Raw genomic sequence first — 21888 nt, 5'->3', positions numbered from 1 at the left:
AGACTACTGAAGAAACAGAAACTTGCAGAAAAAATACTGTTGCAATTGAGCCTTCACAAATCAAATATCCTAGGGCCTGCAGCCTCAAGGCTGCATGTGGCCCTCTAGGTCCTGAAGTGAAATGACACTTCAAAGGGTCACATTTGAGGACCCAGAGGACATGTGGCCTTGAGGCCACAGGTTCCCCACCCCAGGGGAATCCTGCAGGTTTGTTTGTAGCTGGGAAGGGGTAGTGATTTTGCCAAAGGGGAGAATCAAAAGTGGAAAAGGACCTTTGTGACTATTATCCTCATTTTAGACTAGCTAACTGAGATTTATGGAGGTTAATAATACCATCAGTAATAATGCTAATAATCCAAAATAAGAACCAGCACTTATAACACTAACTTTTGCAAAGTACTTGGCATAATCTTCTTTAATCCTGATGACACCTTGTGAGATAAATCTTACAGTTATTATTTCACCCATTTTTACAGATGAGGAAAGTAAGGCTGATGGGTGTCAAATAACTTGCCCGTGTTCACTTAGTCACTAAACGTTAGAAGCAGGATTTGAATTTGTTGTTCTCACCATTCTGCCTCGTTCAAGGCTACGTGACTTGTGTACCTTCTCATAGCTGGTTAGTCTCAGCCAGCTCTTTCGATTTCAAGTCTAATTCTCTTGCTAAATACTGAGCCTGCCCTCAGATAGAAAAGATGAAATTATAAACCCTTCAAGTTTCCTCTCTTCTAGGAGGATACCTAGCTCCTCACCATTTACCTCCCAGGTTTTCTGTGAGGTTCAACTGAGATACTTATAAAGACTTAGGGCAGTAATATCTATATCTATTACATATATATATGTGTGTGTGTGTGTGTCTATGTATATAAAACATACATAACATAATATATATGTAAAACATATATAACATTATATATATACACATATATAACATTGTGGTAACACATATTGTTGTTCAGCCATTTCAATCATGTCTGACTCTTCATCTTGGGTGCTATATATGTGGGAAAAAAGAAGTAGGATGGCAATAAACATTCATATAGTGGCTATTATAATGGCTATACAAAGGCAATGGATTAAAAAGGAGCTAGTTGGTATGGTAGATAGAGCACTTGTACTTGCAGTGAGGAAGATCTGAATTCAAATCCAGCCTCAGACACTTATTAACTATGTCACCCTATCCAAGTCATAACCTCTCCTAGCCTAAGTTTTTTCATCTGGAAAATAGGGATAATAATAGCACTTAATTCACAGGTTTATCATATGGACCAAATAAAACAATATATGTTAAGGCATTTTGTGTTGCACTGAAAGATATGGTTTATGGGAATAAGGAGAGATGTGAAGTCCTACTAAATGCTGCCCTGGTAAAATCACCACTCTAGCACTTGTCCAGTTCAAAGCACCACAGTTTAAGAAGAACGTCAATACACTGGAGTACTATTGTCCTGTAAGAAATGAGGAAATAGATCATTTAAACAAAAACATGGAATGACTTACATGAGAGTGAAATGAGCAGAAACAGTAGAACAATTTATACAATAGCAACAACACTGAAAAAATAACTCTGAAAGCTGTAAAAACTATGATCAATGCAATGAGCACTCATGATTCCAGAGGTCCGATGAAAGGTGTTGGATTTTGCAGAATGAGCCATATATTTTTGTATATAGATAATGAGGGAATTTGTTTTGCTCAATTGTGAGAAATGTGTTTTTCTTTTCTTTTTCAGTGGGGACAAGGGTAGAAGAAAGAAATCAATTTCTGTTTTGCTTTGTTATTTTTTAATCGAGAAGTAGGACTTCTACAGATGTGAAACGTTACATGTATTTTTCAGATGAGATCACCGTATTATTAGTTTTACTTAGCTGCTTGCTTTACTATAAGAGACCTCCCTTGAAGCAGGAGTAATCTGCAAACGTAATGCAAAAACAAACACATCAATAAAACTTAAACTATTGAACTAAAGTAAATAAATAAACTTGATGGAATCCGAAGGGCAACTAAGATATTAAAGGGCCTTCGTTTCATGTCATGTGGAGATCAGTTGAAGGAACTATAGATCTGAAGCCTGGAAAAAAGAAGAACCAGAGGAGATATGGTTGCTTTGTTCAAGTATTTGAAGTTCTATTGCATAAAGGAGGAATTTTTGTTGTTGTCATTCTCTTGTTTTCAATCACACACTACTCTTCGTGACACCATTTGGGGTTTTCCTTGCAAAGATACTGGAGTGGTTTGCCATTTCCTTCTCATTTTAGAGATGAGAAAACCGAAGCAAATGGGGTTAAGTGATTTGTCCAGGGTCACACAGCTAGTAAGTGTCAGAAGCTAGATTTGAACTCTGGAAGGTGAGTCTTCTTGACTCCAGGCCTGACACTCTATGCACTGTGCCACCTAGCTGCCCCAAAGGAGGAATAGATTATTTTATTTGTCCCAGAAGGAAGAAGCACAAGCAATATGTAGAAGCTGCAAAGAAGTAAATTTATGTTCAATGTTATGCAAAAAAATCCTAACAATTAGAGCTATCTAACACTGAACTGTATTATTTCAGGAGGTGGTGAGTATACCCCTTATGGTGGGTCTTCAAGCAAAGGCTGGATGACTATGTGGCAGGTACAGTACCTCATAATTGAGATTCCTTAAGCATGGGTTGGACTAGGTAGCATCTAAGCTCATCTACAAATCTAAATTCTATGATTTTTAGTGCATTACAATGTAATCAAAGAATCAGAAGATAGAGCACTGGATTTTGGCAACAACAAATAGGCCACTTTGGATGAAACATACTACATGTGTGAAGAGGAGTGATATGAGAATAAATCCATGGGGATAGGCAGGAACCAGATTGTGAAGGGCTTTCAGTGATAAGCTGAGAAGTTTCTATTTCCTTCAAGAGATAATAGGTAGTCATTAAATCTTCTTGAACAAGGGGAGGAGGGAAGGTGACTTGATCAGATCTATGATTTAGGAAAATTGCATTGACGGTGATTTTGGAAAAAGGAAAGTGGAAACTGAGAGACCATCGACGTGTCTACGGCAAATGTTCAGGCCAGAGTGTTGAGGTACTGAAACTAGAGAGATAGTTCTGTGAGCAGAGAAAATAAGATGGATATAATTCCAATAACAAGAAAATCCCTAGTACATCAAAGATCAACACACTGTGACTGTTATCTATACTTCTGTTCTCAATCTAACAGCTTGTTTACTATCCTCATTAGGTACTCTTACCACATCAGAAGGGCCTTTGAAAAACCAATAATTAACCTTAAGGAGCAAAGAATAAATACAAGCATTTTTTTTCTACTTTGTTATGTCCAAGAAATAGCATTCCAGTGAGCTAACAGCTTATAAAGACATTAAGAGTTGATCCTTTAAGTTTAGACCAGACATAAGAAATCAGTCTCCATTGTTTTAGAATGAAAGTACAAATACAGGGTACCCCAAAAGTATAAGAGCAGTTCTAAGCTTTAATAGATTATCTTTCATCTTTAGCAACTTAAAAATGAACTTAGACTTATGGGACATCTTGTATATTCACAATTCTAAATTTTAATCTAAAGTGGTGAAAAAAGCACAATAGATGGATATAGGCAATGGTGGTTGTTCTATGGTTTTCCAGTTGTATCTGACTCTTCGCAATCCCATATTTGATTTTCTTGGCAAAGAACTGGAATGTTTCACCATTTCCTTCTCCAGTGATTTAAGGCAAAGATAAGTTAGATGACTTGCTCAGGGTCACACAGCTAGTGAGTGTCTGAGGCCAGATTTGAACTCAGGTCTTCCTGACTTCAGACTCAACACTCTATCCAATAAGCTGCCTACCTGCCTCGATTTCAGCAATGGCAAATGAACATAGAAAGAAAGACATAGCACTACTAGATTGTCCATCCCAAAGTAAAGATCTACTGCTTTTAATTGCAGGGAAGAGAGAGATTAAAATATTAATCAGACATCTATCAAGATACACACACAAACTCTATAAATATCATTATAAAACTCTTTATGGAAATCAAGACAGACTTAAAAAGTGGAGGAATGTTAATTGCAAATGAATAGACCAACAAAACATGATAAAATGATAATACTGCACAAATTAACTTACTTATTCAGTGTCATCACAATGAAATCTCCAAAGGATTACCATGTAGAGCTAGAAAATATAATAATGAAATTCATCTGGAGGAACAACAGGTCAGGAATCTTAGGAAATAATGAAAAAAGTGTGAAAGAAGAGTAGAATCAAATCTCAAATCAAACCATAAAATGATTTCGTATTAGTTTAAAAAATAATAGCATGATCATTCCATAGAAGAGACTAGATACATGATATACAGAAGCAGATGAATCTATTTGTCTAGTGTTTATAAACCCCAAGACTCTTAGCTATTGGAGTAACACTATTGAGAACCCTGTGCCTGGGGGGCATTGAGGATGGCAGTGCCCACCAAACCAACAGATCTATTTCCAGCACAATCCTTACAGCCATATTTGAGGGGAGAAATCATTGTGGAGATGCTCATTTTACTCATCACCACCAGAAACAACTGCTAATGAACCACTACCAAAAGGCTAGTGGGCATAGAAGCATTGGGAGTGTCAGTACTTTTCATATTTGTTACAAGTTTTGCTTTTCTTTTTCTTTTAATTGGAGGGCAATGGGAGGGAAGGAATATAAATGCTTATTAACTGGAAAATAAAATGAAATGAAAAAACATATTAATCAGGCAACTCAATATTGGAAGAAAATGTTTTGGACGTTTAGTCTACCTTTGCCAAAGTTAAATCACCAACAAAGAGCAGGCCAAAATTGTCCATGGTATTAAGCTACTAAACATTACTTGCAAGGGTTCAATATACACATTTTTTTTCTCCTTCCCTCCTTTAAAAATATAAATTGTACATATGCAAACCTATGGCCCATTACCCTGGGATCTAGGGTTCTCTGAACTTGTTTCAATCTTAGGGACCTCTCAAAATCATAGTTTTTTTGGTTCATTTTTCCCTCAGAGAAATACAGCTAAATAGGTAAATAAAAGGAATATAGCTGAAACATAGCTTGAGGCTAGGTCTTCACAAACATGAGTACAATGGTTCCTAGCTCTCATGTAGACACTCACAATTAAATAATGCCCATTGATAGCAGGTATAGAATAGGCTTTATTTTACCCTTATAACATACAAAAAACAAAGAATTCATAGTTGCCTATAAACAATATAATTCTCCTTCTTTAATGGTGACTCCCCTAAGGGTCCTACCTAGTCCCCCAGACTCAGAGTGCCACCCTGTGGTTTGAACTTTCCTCAGATGGGAAACAAATTTTGAGTGTTAAAGAGATAGTAACTCTTCCTCATTCCAGTTAGTTTCAATTTCAACCCAGGTATCCATATAATCTTTTAGGCTTATGCTATTCCCTCCTAAAATCTTGAGCTCCAACCAAAAAAGGAAACAGATTTTGGATATCTGGAAAGGCAAGCCACTTCCCACATTGCTAAATAAATAACTCAGAGTAACAGAACATGGCAAAACTCAAGGTTTTTTGTTTGTTTTATTTGTTTGTTTTTGCTTTCTTCGTGTCATTATAGCTGAATTTGGAGAGAAGCTAAATACACGTAAGGGAACTAAAATGCCCCCCCATAACAATCTGAGTGAACCAATCATCCCTCATGTGTTGGTCCACGACAGCCCAAATCAAATCAATTTATCCGCAGTTGAAGATATATAACTTTAATTGCTAGGTGGTATTGATAGCTACTATCTTCAACAAGAATAATCTGGCATTAGGTAATTTCCCTAATCTAGATATCACTTAATGGTTTGCTCTACTGAGTGGAAGTGCTAGAGAAGTGTCCAGCTCATTTTGGTTCTCAGGAAGTGTACAGTCCTCTCTCCTCCGTCCCCCCCTTCCCCCCTCCGTCTTTCTCTCTCAGGTCCATATTTTGTTTAGTGGCCACACTTATAAGCTCTATCATGAACATGGACTATTATAGATTCACTCAATCAAAATCGGCTCTCTAGCTTCAAAGTCTAGATAACTCAATCTCTTCTCTGGACCTGTAGAATTTCACTGAGCCCTAGTGATCTTAGCATAAAGGGGATGTCTCCCCATAGGAACAAAAACAAACATCCTTCTATATTGCGTATAGCATTTTACTCTTGCATAGAATCAATACAGGAGACAAAGTAATATATAATTAAACATATGCAACAGAGCTTCACTCCCATAGAAACTCCCAGAATAGGGCAGCCCCTAAGTGACCTATAGGCTGCTTTAAAACCTAAGAGTTTCAGGAAATACACAATTCAATTTATTAAACTTCCACAGTCAATCCTTCCCAGAAAAAAAACAACAACAACAACAACAACAACAACAACAATGGATTAGCCAGTACAATATAGCTTGGAACTATTGTTCAAGTCACACTTTTCAGCAGGGCCAGACATTAGTTGAAGACTCAGGAACTCTACCAGGGAGTGAAAACTAGAAATCCTGACAAGCTTGTGCTTTTCTGACAAATCTCTGACTGTTGCCATAGTTAGCTCATCTTTCATAGAGCCTGGAAAGAATCCTATAGTTGCCAAAGAGTCTATATTAGTCCTGAAGTCTGTATCAACCTTCTACTATTACTGCTGCATCAGGTCACTTCCCATTGCACTTCCTGAATTGTTCTCCACTGAAACCTTTATATACTAGGGAGAAGGGTTGAGGAACAAATGAGGGATGCTATACAATCAAGGGCCCAAACAAAGGCCATCCTGTAGGCTCATCAAATTGATCAGTTAATTCCTCTTCTTGACTCCTTTTCTAGCTATCCAAAAGACGACTAGAGAACCCAGCCTTCATCCCAAATTCCCAATTCAGTAAATAATATTTAAATATTCAGTCAGGCAGTCAATAACCATTCACTAAGTGCCTACAAAATGCCAGCCATTGTGCTAAGCACTGGGAACACAAGGAGAAGAGAATGATCTACAGCGCCAAACGCCGCAGAGAAATCAAAAAGGTGGAAGACTGAGGAAAAAAAAAAAAAACATCAGATTTGGCTTTTAAGATATCATTGGTAACTCTGGAGAAAGAAGGTTGGGGTTGAATGATGACTTCAGAAACCAAAATGTAGAATTAAGAAGAGAGAGTCAAGAGAGGAAATGGAGGCATCGGTTATAAACGGCCTTCTCAAGTTTAGTCAGAAAAGGCAAAAGAGATACGGCAATAATTAGTGGGGATCAAAGGATCAAGTGAGGGTTTTTTGAGGATAGAGGACATATGGATATGTTTGTAGCCAGCAAGGAAGCAGCAAGTAAACAGGGAGAGATTGAGGATAAGTTAAGAGAGTTGGAATGATATAGAGACAATATGCTGGGAGAGATGGGATAGAATGGGATCACTTGTGCAATTAGGACTCCCTTTAGTAATGAACAGGGCTACCTCTTCATGTGAGACAGGCTTAAATAAGAGATAATCGAGGAAGATATTTAAATGATATGAAATGAAGGTGAAGGTGGGGGAAGAAGAGATAGCTCTCAGCGAATGCAGTGAAGAACCTTAATTTTTTCAGTAAAATACGAGGGAAAGTCCTCAGCTGAAAAGATGAGGGGAGCTATGGGAAGTCTGAGGAAAGATGAAAATGTTTGGGAGGGCTGCTACGGGGAATGGGTCAGTGAGTCAATTAGGGAGGTGTAGGAGGGTTGCCTCACAGCAATTCTTTCATATAATGAAAAAAACATACAAGGGAGATACCACAAGTTCCTAGCTTATAAGAAGCAAATGTTTATTGAGATGAATGTGTGGTGCATTTTCATTGTTCATATATATTATTTGCCTATAATAAATAAATTATTATCTAACCTCCCATATATCTGAGTATGTGCTTTTTCAGCATAAACGTGGTTATATTTTTGTTACATAAGCAGTTTGTGTTATATAAGATATAAATTTACAAATATTCAGATGGCTCTACCATTCTTCCAATACAAATGTCCCCTCCAATGATTCAAATCACAACTCATCCATATCCATCCATCCTGTGCTACTCTTGTCCTTGATCCTAACAAGTGTGCCATGGACGCCCATCCAAAGTATACTTTCCATGCTTTCTCTTGAAACTGTAAGGATACCAGAGTTTATAGATGCTATCCAGACTTTATTTTCATGTATAACTAGCCTATAATTTTCTTTACCAATCATATGACATTCTTTACTCAGGTTCTTCTTTGTAGTTCCTTTGTGTTATATGTTACAGCCTGCTCACACCATGAGTCTCTACACTAGTCTGAGTGATTCTCATTTTTAACTCTTACAAAATTATAACGTTTCATGACTTGCACCCATACCACAACACTGATTCGAATACAAATATTAAACAAATAGGCCTTTGTTCTAGGGAGAATTTTGGGTTCCCTAAAGGCAATTTGAAATTTCTCAAATACAAAAAAGCCCACATGCCTCCTTATGTTTAATTCCAGACTAACTCATCTTCTACTTACAATATTTGTACAAGATATATATCTATTTATATAGAGAGGTATAGATACATTAATAGATAGATACACATATAGGTAAACATATGTATATACATATATATGGAGAGAGACAGAGACAGGAGTTCTTTAGGTAAAAGATATAACCTTCAACAATATATTTTTTATGAGCACAAAAATCACAACTAAAAAAACTATTCTGTCCCTATGGTTTGGGTATACCAAGGGAGTTAATAATTAATGTAGATATCAAGATCCTTATAAATACTTTAATATAAAAATAACTATAACAATAAAAAGACCGACTTTATACTGAACAAGTACATGTGCAAATATATGAGTATATGATGATTCATTCATTTTAGGTAAATAATTCTTATAAACAATGAAAATTCACTATATATCCATCTCAATAAACATTTAATAGCCTCCTATAAGCTATTAATGAATGAAGGACAACCAACCAACCACAAGTATGAGACTTAAGTGGTATTTATTTACCTTTCATGTTCCTGTTTTGTTGTTGTTCAGTCATTTCAGCCGTGTTTGACTCTCTGTGACCCCATTTGGGGTTTTCTTACAAAGGATACTGGAGTGGTTTGCCCTTTCTTTCTCTAGTTCATTTTATATATGAGGAACTGAGGTAAACAGGGTTAAGTGACTTGCCCAGCATCACACAGTTAGTTCCCATATAATATGCAATACCATGGCATTCCAGAGTACTAGCGAAAGTCCACACTAGCTCAAATAAGAGACAGCAAAAACACAAATAAGCTTGAACTCTAAGCCCTTTTATCTCTAGTTTCACCTAAGTTTCTTGTAAACATTCGAATCTGCTCAGGCTAAGTCTGTAACTCCAGCCTGATCAAGCTGGATTAATCATTGAACCAGAGGGATCTTGACAGAGCAGTGGATACAGAGCTGAACCTGGAGTCACAAAGACATGAGTTCAAATTTGACCTCAGCACTTACTAGTTGTATAATTCTGAGTAACTCATTTAATCTCTCAGCCTCAATTTCTTTATCTATAAAATGGGGATAGTAATATTGTTAATGTTGATAATGTTGTGAGGATCAAATGAAATAACATATGTAAAGCACCTTGCAAGCAAACCATAAAGTGCTATATAAATATCATCATCATCATCTTCATTATTAGTCAAATAATTTTAGAGGTGAAAGAAATAAAAGATTATTTGATCCAATCCATCTCAAGACTCCAGTTTACAAATAAAGAACCTTAAGCCCAGAGTGCTTTGCACAGGTCACACAACTAAAGGCAGAGCCAGAATTAGAACCTAGATCTCCTGATCCCCTGATCCTGCTCTTTACACAAGACCACTAAGCCGATGTCTCCTTCTGCAGTGACGGCTCAAAAAGGCTTTCTAGTTGTCCTCAATGCCACATTAACAAAGCTATACAAAGGTAATTGCTCCCTTTCAGTTTAGAATATTTGCACTATATATCCCCTTATAAATAGTGTTGTGGAATAGAAATCATATTCAGTTTATGGAAAGAATATGTTATGTTAGGCTATTACTGTTTTGAGTATCTATGTTTTTAGGTAATATCACTAGCAAATACAATTCTACAAAATAAGGCAAATTGAGATAAGGTACTCCCATAGCTGATTTAACTTTGAGCTCTTTTTTGCTTTTGTTTTTACCTCAGGGATACTGAAAAAAAATGCACCATAACATTTCACATACAGTTTATTTTCAGCATGCTATTAGGAAAAAAACTTTTTTATTACTTAAAGCATTATATGGATGTGAGTTGATATTATATTGCTTTTTAAAGAAGTGATGTATATATCTTTGAGAGAGGAAATATGGTATAAAACAGTAGTTCCCAACTTTTTTTGGTATATAAGGACCCTTTTCTAATGACACAGATATTAGCTTGGTAGTTTTTGAGTAAAATCACATAGTAACAAAATGACAATGCTTGATGCACAAATGAATTTGAGAACCTCTCACAACAACTCCATAGCTCCTGTAACAGAAACCACTGATAAAGTAGAAAGAGTTTGATTAGATGATTTCTCAGGACATCCTCAGTTCTAAAATTCATTGTTTCTAAGAGGCAATGATTTCTAATCCCAGAAGAGCTTTCTAGATGTCAAACTAAATGAAAAGCTATAGTTGAACCATACTTCATTCGCATATATAAAGATGCTTCAAACAAGCTGGAAATCAAAAGTACCTCTTTTATGGAAAGCCAAACTTATTCCAAAATGACCATTGCCTTTTAAGACAACCATTCCTTGCAAAAGTGGTGTGCAAGCTTTAGAAGAGACAAGAGCAAACACTTCTTATTCTAATAGGATAAAGGTTAAGTATAATACTGTATGACCCCATCAACTACTGACATTCATGCCATGTTATTGTTAGTGTTGCATGTTAAGCTAGCAAATTTTCAATGAACTTGTGTTGGCTTTACCACAGACACAGATGTTAGGCGGACTCCTTTGTTCATAAGGTTCTCATTATTAACTCAAACCAAGTTGAATATTTGACTGAAGGAAAGGACCATATCATTGTTTTCAGATTTCACTCTATGACTTAACTGGACTACATCTGCCAGTTTTAGAAATACCAAGTACTTCTTGGCGCCAGCCCTGGCGTCTTGCTCTATGACTACCACCCTAAATGTTTCAGCTTGAGGAAGTCTCCGCACCATCAAAACAATTTAATAAAAACTTAAATTGTGATTAAGAGTTACTCATCAATTGAGAGAATATACCCAAGTTGTGCTATTTATGAATTATTCCACATAATATTTTAAGTCCAGCAAAGAGAATTCATGTTTAAAACAGAGTAATCTAGAAAGCCAGTAAAATGTTTTCATGATTTATAAAGTCTGTGTTATACTTGAAACCATATTTATTTAATAGGTAGGCTGGTACTCTACAGGACAGTCCAATCTGCTTTAAATCTATTCTGAGCCTTTGGGTAGCTTAAGGGACTTTCTGACTATAAATTTAATTCCTCTCTTCACCTTTGTGCACCGATATCCTTTGGCATGAATGTGATGGAGATAGGCAAAGAAATGCTTAGTTTTTATATGCAAAATTATGAATTAAATAAGGTTAAAAGCTAATTATAAAAATATTAAAGGCAAAACCCTTTAGAACTTATAAATGTGACCCTAATATTAAACATAGAAACTATTTTATAAACCCAATTAAAGATTTAAGTTAAAAAAACAACATAAAAGAAATTACAAAAGGTCATGAAATTACTGCTTCCATGTGTGTGGATCACCAGCAATAACATAAAATGGCTAATACTGAGAAACCATCTGTGATGCTTGTTTGAAAGAGCAATGCATTCTTGCTATAGCAAAAGGCCAAGGAGCTTACATTGTGCCCATCTCTGGGTACTGGGTAAATGCATCCAGGTCCCCAATATAAAAGCAATGAAAATTTCCCCACAGTTATAAAGGATAACTTTCCTTTGCTGACTATGAGTCATTTCTCCTTCAATTCTACAGGATTTCCAATTCATATCATAAAATTTTAGAATCAAATGGGACATTAGAGGTCATTTAGTTCAGTCCTCTTTCCAATGTAGGAATCCTCTCCCAACATTCCTGATAAAATCCAGCACAGTTTAAACATTTCCAGGGATAGGAAACTCACTGCTTCATGAGGTGTCCCAACCCATTGATGTACAGCTCTAAATATTATAAAGTTCTTCCTAATACTGAGTCAAAACATGCATTTCTGTAAATCCCACCCATCTGCTTACATTCTACTCTCGAAAACACATGAGATCAAGTCCACTGAGGTCCCATCTACCTTATATTTTCTCTTACATGAGAATCTTTCAAATATTTGAAGACATGACACTCTCTTTTCTCCAGGCTAAAATCCTTAGTTCTTTAACCATTCCCCTTGCTGTATGGCTTCTAGATCCTTAATAATTTTTGTTTCCTTCCTCTGAATTATCCCTAGTAGCCTGTTGAAATCAAGGAAGCCAACACTGAATATAATAATTTATATGTTGCCTAATTAGTGCAAAGAAAAGTGGGATTATTTCTTCTCTTCGTTGCCCATCTCCTTTCTTCTCTTTCTAAAACAGTCTCATGATGAAGGATGAGAATCTGGCACTTAGCAAGTTTAAGTTACTGAAGTTCAACACACCACACAAACATACACACTCACACGCACACAAAATGTATCTGGCAAAAAAAAAAAGACAAAAGCCTACTATAGAGAAAGAAAGCAAATACCATTTATCAGAAATATATAACTAGATAATCCAATAATATTCATGGGAAGTATTGGGAAAGGTTAGTTGATATACAATGACATGAAAAAATGATACTACTTATCCAGACATGCTACTTTAAAGTTGAATTTGTCTGTGCTTACCATGCTGTATGTCTTTCATATCTAAATGAAGGCTTGACATTAATATTCCAACGGCTTGTGATCTTTTGTTGCTTAATAACTTTACAACCTGCTCAAGATAGAAAGGAAAAGAAGAAAAAAAAAAGGAGTTAATTTGCAATCCAAGCTCATGATTGACTAATTATTTTGTAATACTAGTTTCCAATCTAGCAAAGAAATAATTTTGTGCCAGTGCTTAAAATATGAAGGACTCACTGCCATATGTTATATTTAAAGAGATTTGTTATATTTAAGACCATTACACATGCACATGACCCAGTGATTTATTAATCGTCTCAATTTCATAATATCTACCTATTCTCTCAATAGAGTGGGTTATCAACAAATATTATCCCTATCATTTGAGTAATTGGTTTATTCTCTAGGATTTCACCTATTACCCATACTGGACTGATGCCTGAAATAGTAACAAAAAGTTATTTTTGATGTGGACACTTCCAACACTGGACAAGCAAAGTTAGCAAGAAAAAAAAATGTCCCAACAAGTTGTTGTCTTATAATTTTTCCCACAGAGTAGATTTAGCCTCCATTTTATGCAATACTTTTGAAAACTAAGCTGTTTTCTGGCAGTGCCACTGTTTTTGTACTCTTTATACATTTTAGGCTGAAGCTTTCCAGAGAAATAGTAGAGTTTCATCTACCACACCAATGGCTATATCAGATTTCAGAATGCTTCACCAATTTGTCTCTCTATTGGTTTATCCCCCAAGAACCCCAACAGAGTTTTCCTACAACAGCAAAGGAGAGCAAAAAAAGGTTAATATATATGTGTATGCATGTGTATAAATATATGTATATGTATACACACATATTTTCTTATATTTTATATAGGAAATAGCATATTTTCATGTTTTATACATATATGTATATATATACATATATACTTTTCACCAATATATCCAGATTTTAAGTTTCCTCTATCCCAGAAGCAGGTCATATTTATGACACTTCAAGTTTTTACTAATTCTCTGATGTTTTGTTTTACAGCTGCTTAGAAAAACATTTGGGGAAAAGAAAAACAGTTAATATCAAATTACCAGAAGTGACAGCTGCCTTAACAGCTATCATAATTGCCCACCAAGCTTTTCTTTTTTTGGTTGAAATCGCGTCAATCAGAGAACTAATAAAATAATCTTAGCCATCTGTCACACAAAGTCACAAAGTGAAACAATATTTGTAATTGCAATAATAGCTTTCTTGGATCTCATGAGGAGGGAATAAAAAAGAGGAAAAATTCAGAATCAGATCAACCACAACAGTATAACCTCTTTGTGAAACTTAAGGTTAAAAAGCCTCTTCTGGAGAAGGGGCAATGTTCCACAACACATCTCACCCTTTATACAGATTTTGTGGTAGTAAATAGAGCAAAGTTAAGTGCCAAATCTATGGCAAATTTTTTTTGGCTTGTTTGTAAATGTAATTAAATCTCTGAGTTTCACTGAGGATGTTGTTACTGGATTTTTAAAACTACTTGAGTTTGAAGCCACTTGGTTTACAAAGCCACCCTATAAAAAAAAATCTTCCCTTTCATGAATATCTAACTTCAGAAAAACAGAACACAATAATTTCTTCTTCTGGAAATTCTCTCTAACTTTAAAAGAGCAGTATCTTCATTCTTAGCTACTTTGCCAAAATAGTTTAATCAAAATCTCAAGGGAATATACACATTTGTTTATATATTTATTTGACCATCTGTTTAATCTGAACCATTCAAGTAAGAAAATATATTTTAAGTACATATTCAAAGTATTGAATGAAGGGATACAGGCTGTTTGGATCATAGATTTAGTAGTCTTCAAAGGTCCTCAAGACCAACTTCCTCATTTTATACTTGAGAAAACTGAGGCAAAGGTTAAGTTTGACTTGCTTAGGGTCACACAGCTAGGTCTCTGAGGCCAGATACGACATCAGGCCTTTCTGACCCCAGGCCCAGATGGTGTTCCATCCACTATGTAGCATAGCTTCCTAGGAAGGTAACAGGGAAGAGTACTTAAATGAAAAATATTTTAACTGGAAGATATGCAGAAGTATGTTAAAGACATAGAAGATGACCTATGCATGTATTAAGTTAGTATGTGCTAGTAACACAGCCTCTAGAGCACCTTCCAGTTCCAGATACATGATTCTATCATTCTATAATTAGACAACTAAGAAGTGACCTGAGCTTAGTTGATTTAGGAGAAAAGTAACCTTGAAATCAGCCAGTTCACTAAGGTGATGGGAATGGAATTTAGAGTGAAAAGGACTAACAAGCGAATTAGTTGTGACAAAATGGAGGTATCTGATGTATAATAAATTATCTTTTTAGAAGTCAAGTAATGAAGAGGGAGGAATTCTACAGATACAATATTGAGGTTCTAATAGAAGAGAAAGGGAAGGAATGAAAAAATAAGTCACTATGGAGGTAACTGAAAATGAAGGCAGGGGAATGTTACCAAAGTTGGACTTAGAGCTTCTGGGAATCTAAACATAAATTAACATCCAAAGGCCAGACAATAGGCAACACTGTGAAGTCATCAGTGTTTGGTGCCCATGGGATTCCTTCTTTTATTCCTTTCCTCTCCTATTCCCTCCCTTTACTTTTTTTGTTTGTTTGTTTGCAAGGAGCAGGGCAGAAATGTTAATTAAAAACCACTCAGGAGAAACTATCCTATAAACACCTTTTGTCAAATTGGACCTTGACTAGAATCCTCAATATGAACATTAACTTCACAATAATGAATTCCTACATTGCCAGTCCCACTATCTCAGCTCCTCTTGTTTGCAGCACCCGGAACAGCAGCCAACACAGGCTTATTAGTTTTAGAGATCAAAACCACCTTGGAGATAATTGAGTCCATTCCCCGAATTTTATAGGTCAGGAAACAGAGGTCCAGAGAGATTAAGTGAATTGCCAAAGGTTACTCAGGTACTAAAGTAATACACCTAGAATTTCAATTGAGGTGCTCTGAATTAAAATTCATGGTTTGTTCCACTTCATATCTCCCATATAACATTTCAACACAAATACACACAATAATGTATGTCTTATTATAATAATTTTGTGAGGTCCAAAGTATTTTAGGTGGGAAAACTTAGGCAGTATGATATAATACAACATGATGGCTTAAAAGAAAATTGGAGGTTTTTATTTTGTTTTGCTGTGTTGTATTTAAGCAGCAAGTTTGAGACCCCTGTGTTCATTGGCCTCATTGTTACTATTTTTTGTTGTTTAGTAGTATCTGACTCTTCATGACCCCATTTGGGGTTTTCTTGGCGGAGATACTTAAGTGGTTTGTCATTTCCTTCTCCAGCTCATTTTGCAGATGAATAATTGAGGCAGAGAGTAAAGTGGCTTGCCCAGGGTCCCACAGCTAGTAAGTGTCTGAGGCCAGACTTGAACTCAAGGAAGATGAGTCTTCCTTACTTCAGGATGGGGACTCTATCCACTGCGCAACCCAGCTGCCCAATTGTTCCAATTTATGAATGACTAAATAAGCAAAGAAAGAACAGCGTAAGGTTATTTGTGTGTGTGTGTGTGTATATACATACACACATATATACATATATATGTGTGTGTGTAAGTATGTATTCAGTATTAACTCCCCTCAATGAACTAGATAAATTTTTAATACATATGAGGTCAATAAATTAGCAATAATGCAAATATCACACTTAAAAACAAATCCCTTCATATCTTAAAGAAATAGCACCCAAATACTGAACTTAGAAATGATATCAAGATAAAACTATCTCTTACACGAATAAACAATTCTAAAAGTCAATCCTTCCTCAAGGGGCAATTTCTTTTTCTTTCTTTCTTTCTTTCTTTCTTTCTTTCTTTCTTCTTGTAAACAACCATATAATTACTAAAACAAAGGAGAGTATCAAATCTATCATTTCTGGACTGAAGTTGGTTATAGAAAACACACACAAAAAAAAGATGAAAAAAGCAACCCTCAAATTTATTTTCACAAAAGCTGCCATTCTACAAGAGCCCATTGATGTGTTAAACAGGAATAGACATCACTAATTTTGTTTAGCCATGTTTTGTATATACCACTTTGGGAGGTAGGGAAGAGGGGACTGTGGTGAGAGTGAAATTGCTTAAGTTCCCATTCACTTACTTCACCTTCTAAATAAGGTACTTATGAAGTAACACAATATAGTACTAATTCACTAAACATGCCCATTAGCATATGTGCCTAAAGTTATTCCCACAGTGAAAATTAAGGGAAAGGAATCATACTAGGCAGAAGTCTAGGCCTACAGGCTACAGACTATCGTCGCCATTAAAATGAGAAACAACAAAAGACTAGTGATCAAATCTCTAGAACATCTAAAAACATCAGACAAACTACAAAACTCCTTCAGCCTGAGACCTAGACGACTATTTGAAATAAAAAATGTTTCAAAATATAAAGGAAACTAAAGATTTTGTCACTGGGCTAAATGACTGTGTCAAAGGCTGCCTAGTTGCTGAAAGGCCCCAGTATCAGTTGATAAACAAACTATATGCCAAATTTATTCCTGATCAGATAGCATGAGCCCAACAATCAGATACACATACATACATACATACACATACACACACACACACACACTCACTCACTCACCTAGTAAAGGCCAATATTACACAGATCCTAAATGAGATCACTGGAATCAGTCTATGAAGATTATTTTTCTCTTCAAAGACCTTTTCCCACCCCTTCACCATAGTCAATTTTAGATTCAAGAGAGATGATTGATTATAGCTAATCTTTAAAGTGTGCAAAGCACTTTACATATATTATCTTATTTGTTTCCCTTTTAACAACCCTAGGAGTTAAGTGTTATTTTATCCTCATTTTACATATAAGGAAATTGAGGTAGAAAAAGGCTAAGTCACTTGTCCAAGGTCACATAGCTAAATGAGTAACTAAGGCAGTATTCTAACTTGCCTCCCTGACTCTTAAGTCCAGTGCTCTCTCATTAAGCCACCCAGAGTGATTTTGATGTGAATGGAGAAAACAAGCTGGATGGGAAAGATGGTGTAGAGGTAGAATGAATAAGAATTCAAAATTTAGATAAGAGGAAGAATGAAAAGTCAAAGGTGACATTGAGATAGTAACAATGTGTGGACAATAAAAATAAAGAAGTTTAGAGGAGAAGTATTTTTGGGAAAAATAATGAGTTCTCTTTTAGACTGAGAATCAGAGAAGCACTTGTAGAGCTGATGATATTCAACTGACATTAAGGGTAAGTCACTTAATTTCACTGAGTCTCAGTTTTTTCATCTGTAAAATGAGGTGGTTGGACTAGAAGACCTTGAACATGTAGTCTAGCTCAAAATTTGTGACCTTATGATTCTCTTCAAATCTTAAACATGGCCATTCATCTCAAGATTCAGTGGCCCATGGCCTTCTTCTTCTTCCTCTAAGAGAACTCACTTCCATAGCTTCCACTCTCTTTTCATGCAGATGACCCTTAATTCTATACCTTAGCCCTTCTCACTTAGGATCCAATTCTATACTTATAAATTTCTATTGTTCATTTCCATTTAGATGCCTTGCCATCCCCTCAAGTACAGTATATCCAAAATTTAACTCACAGGATCATAGATTTAGAAATGGAAGGAACCTTAAAAGTTATCTGGTCCAACCCCCACTCTGTTTAAAGGAAGGAACTTGAGGTACAAAAAAAAATCGGTGCTTAATAAATGCTTGTTCCTTCCTTCCCCTTTTCACCCAGTAATTCACCTCTCCTAGTAATTTTTCCATCTAGATGTTTCTTAATTTCTGTCTTTTTTTCACCATTAACAGCTTAACAAGTCTTGACACATTGATCTAGAGCAGGGGTGGGGAACCTGCAGCCTCAAGGCCACATGTAGCCCTCTGGGTCCTCTAGTGTGGCCCTTTGACTGAATCCAAACTTCGCAGAACAAATCTAGAGCCTTTCCCACTCCATCATCCTAGGTACTAATGCCAAATGAACGTCCCTTCCCTCACTATCACGTCTCCACTCGAAAACTTCCAATAGTTTCCTATTTCCTAACACTTCATGAATCTCTGATTCTACCAATCTGGGTACTCCCTCCAGTGGAGCAGATTACAACCAACTTTGCAGGGCTGGATACCAAGCTTTCACTGGCTCAGTCAAGCCAATTGTTAAATTTTCAGTGTGAGCACGTACACCTCAGGCAGTGTAGACTGTTACAAATTACATCTTGATTTATTGTTTTGCTTGTTGTCTATTCTTAAGAAAGTAATGGAGAAAATATTAACAATGCAAACTAAACTTAAAAGTATGTCTCATGTACTTTTTTTTCCCTTGAGAGCTGATTGTTAAGAATGTACCAGCACACCTCTACATCTATTCCTCCTCATTCTCATCAAGTCTAATCTATCCTGCTTGAATCCTAAGAATATTCATCATCTAAACCAAAGTGTCAAATAGGTAGCTCTCAAAACTCCCCAATGTAGCCAGAACCAGATTAAAATGTATTTGGGAAATGTTTAACAAAATAAATAAAAATACAATAAAAGACAGATAACATTATATTTTAAAACTAAGAGGCACAGATTAATAGCTTACATTTCTATTCAAGTTTGACACCACTGATCAAGATCACTCCATAATTTAGACTACATATTATTCAACACTACCTCCCCTTCCTCCCCTCACCCCATATATACAGTGCCATTTGAGAATAACATCGAGAACAATGTAAGAATTAAATAAATGCTTGCTCTTTGAATGACTAAAGCCGAGAGCAATAAGATGATTATTTGTATAATTGTCAGCATAAGCAATATTTTTCTATATTACAACAAGGAAAAGAGGTGACATAAATATATAAATAGTGTTATCATACTTCTTTATACAAAAGGAGGCATGGCTAAAGAGAAGAATTTATCCATACATTGAATAGTTGTTAAAAACAGAACAATTCAGAAGAGTGGGGTTGCTGGAGAACTGGGAGGCCATATCAAGCACACACACACACTTCTTTTAAAATAAAAACTGGAAATGTTATACTGAGCCAAACAGACAACTAAAAAGTACTTAAATGTTTTGTTTTGTTTTGTTTTAAGGAATAACAGTACTTTTTAACAAACAAACAAAACAGTAGTTTGTTTGCTCACATACTTAATGGCCACATAGCAAAGTCAAGACTGGAAGCTTTGTCCCTAAAAGCCTGGTACAGCTTTCTTCTATTGAAATACACCACCTCAGAAGGAGTACATTACTTTCATCTGAAACAATTGGCAGTGACTCATGCTAGAGATTTTGTACTACACTGAAGGAATGAGGGGCCAGATCCAGTAAGTTAAATCCCTCTCTGAGCAGAGCAAGATAAGAAGAATCAACCACAGAGATTAGGTAAAGGTGAATTCCAAAGCAAAATCTCAGAATGCGAAAAGCCATTGCTTCTCACAAAGGCGCCAGAGCAAGGGGCCATATCCTAGGTGGTATGCAGTACACTCAAGGACCATACAAAGAGCAGCCAAAAACACTTAATGTAGGCAGGAAAGCAAGAGAAGAATGAGAATGGCCACTAAAAGGAGATAAACTAAACCAGAAGCTTAGGACTGGAATAATACACTGGGAAGGAATAATCTAGTCAAAATTTCATTTCTCAGGATTCCCCTCTGATTTGATCAACACTGTGGAATGGAAAGAACATTGGATTCCCTTATAAACCTCTGATCTGCACCTGAACTTCCTACAGGCCACTACCTGGATGCTCTACTTTACCTCCAAATCAACCTGTGCAACAACTGATCTAGTATTTCCTCCTAAACCTATTGTTCTTCCTTACTTCACTGTTTCTTTCTGGGCTATCACTATTCATCTTGTCTCCTACTGTCAAAATCTTGAAGTCTTTTCCCTTGTTCTCAAATATCATATCCAATTAGTTGTCTTTTGTCTCTGCTCATCTCTTGAATTGATTTTTCTCCTCTCTATTCCCACTACCACCATCCTAATTCAGGTTTGGTAATAATCAGATTGGACTACTGAAATCACCTAAGAGTTTCTTCCCACATATATTTTCTGTCACATACCTATCCTGCAAAATAGCCCTTGTAGAACTTTCTGAATAATCTCTTTAGATAGATGATAGATAAACAGATAGATAAATCGAAAGAGTTTTGCCACATTTCTTTTTTTAGGAGCACTCTATTACCTGACTAAAATTCATACTTCTTTGCCTGGCATTACCTCCTACACTTTGGTGTTACTCTAACTTTCCATTTCTGTCAATCAAACAAGTGTTTATTAAGCATCTACTATTTATCAATCTCTTCTAGTTCATATTATTACCCTTCTTTCAATGTTCCAAATGGAGGAACTACTTACTATTCCAGAACAAATATACATACAGTGCTTTCTCAGTTTAGTTGTTTTGTTCACTGTTCTCTATTCCAACCCTTTTGATTTTTTATCCTTTAAAGTCTAGTTCAAGTCATTGTTTCCATGAAGTCTTACCAGATTTCCCACCTTTTCTGCCCTTCTAGTAAATCATAGCTTCCTTCTTTCAGATTTCACTTGATTTTCCAAGTTCCTGTTGACGTGTGTGTGTGTGTGTGTGTGTGTGTGTGTGTGTGTGTGTACTGCGACCAATGTCTCAAATTGGTTGGAGACTCCACGAGGGTAAGAACTTTGTCCTAGCCAAACCTTGTAACTCCTTCAATGTTTTACATGTGTTTAATACATATTTGTTGATTGAATGAATGAGCAAATAACTGTAAATTAGGATATCTAAATTCTCACTTGGCTATTACTAAATTAGCCATGTGGACTGAAATATTTCACTTAATTTTCTGTATCCATTGCCTTATTTGTAGAATACAGGTCACATACCTGTCCCGTCTACCTCAAAGATTAAGAGTATCAATGAAATGATATATTTAAGTACTTCTCAAAGTGTATGTGATATCGTTCTTTTATAATTAAAACTTTAGGAAAAACTAGGTTTGAGAGTACTTCTACCCATAGTATACAATATCTAAACCATTTTCAATCAGAATGGTAT

The 21888-nt window shown here is 35.9% G+C and overlaps 1 protein-coding gene across 1 annotated transcript in view; it reads right to left on the bottom strand.

The window, feature by feature from the left end:
* LOC114050000 (formin-2-like) overlaps positions 1 to 21888 on the bottom strand; it is a 473042-nt gene that overhangs the window by 256954 nt on the left and 194200 nt on the right. The window contains exon 5 of the mRNA XM_027871502.1: positions 12855 to 12942. Coding sequence (XP_027727303.1) covers positions 12855 to 12942 — 88 coding nt within the window. The remainder of the gene's footprint in view (positions 1 to 12854; positions 12943 to 21888) is intronic.

Source organism: Vombatus ursinus, unplaced genomic scaffold (assembly GCF_900497805.2).
Source record: "Vombatus ursinus unplaced genomic scaffold, bare-nosed wombat genome assembly UNPS02014798.1, whole genome shotgun sequence".
Taxonomy (NCBI): Eukaryota; Metazoa; Chordata; class Mammalia; order Diprotodontia; family Vombatidae; genus Vombatus; species Vombatus ursinus.
The sequence above is the reverse complement of the archived record's forward strand: the minus strand, read 5'-3'. Positions and strand labels throughout refer to the sequence as shown.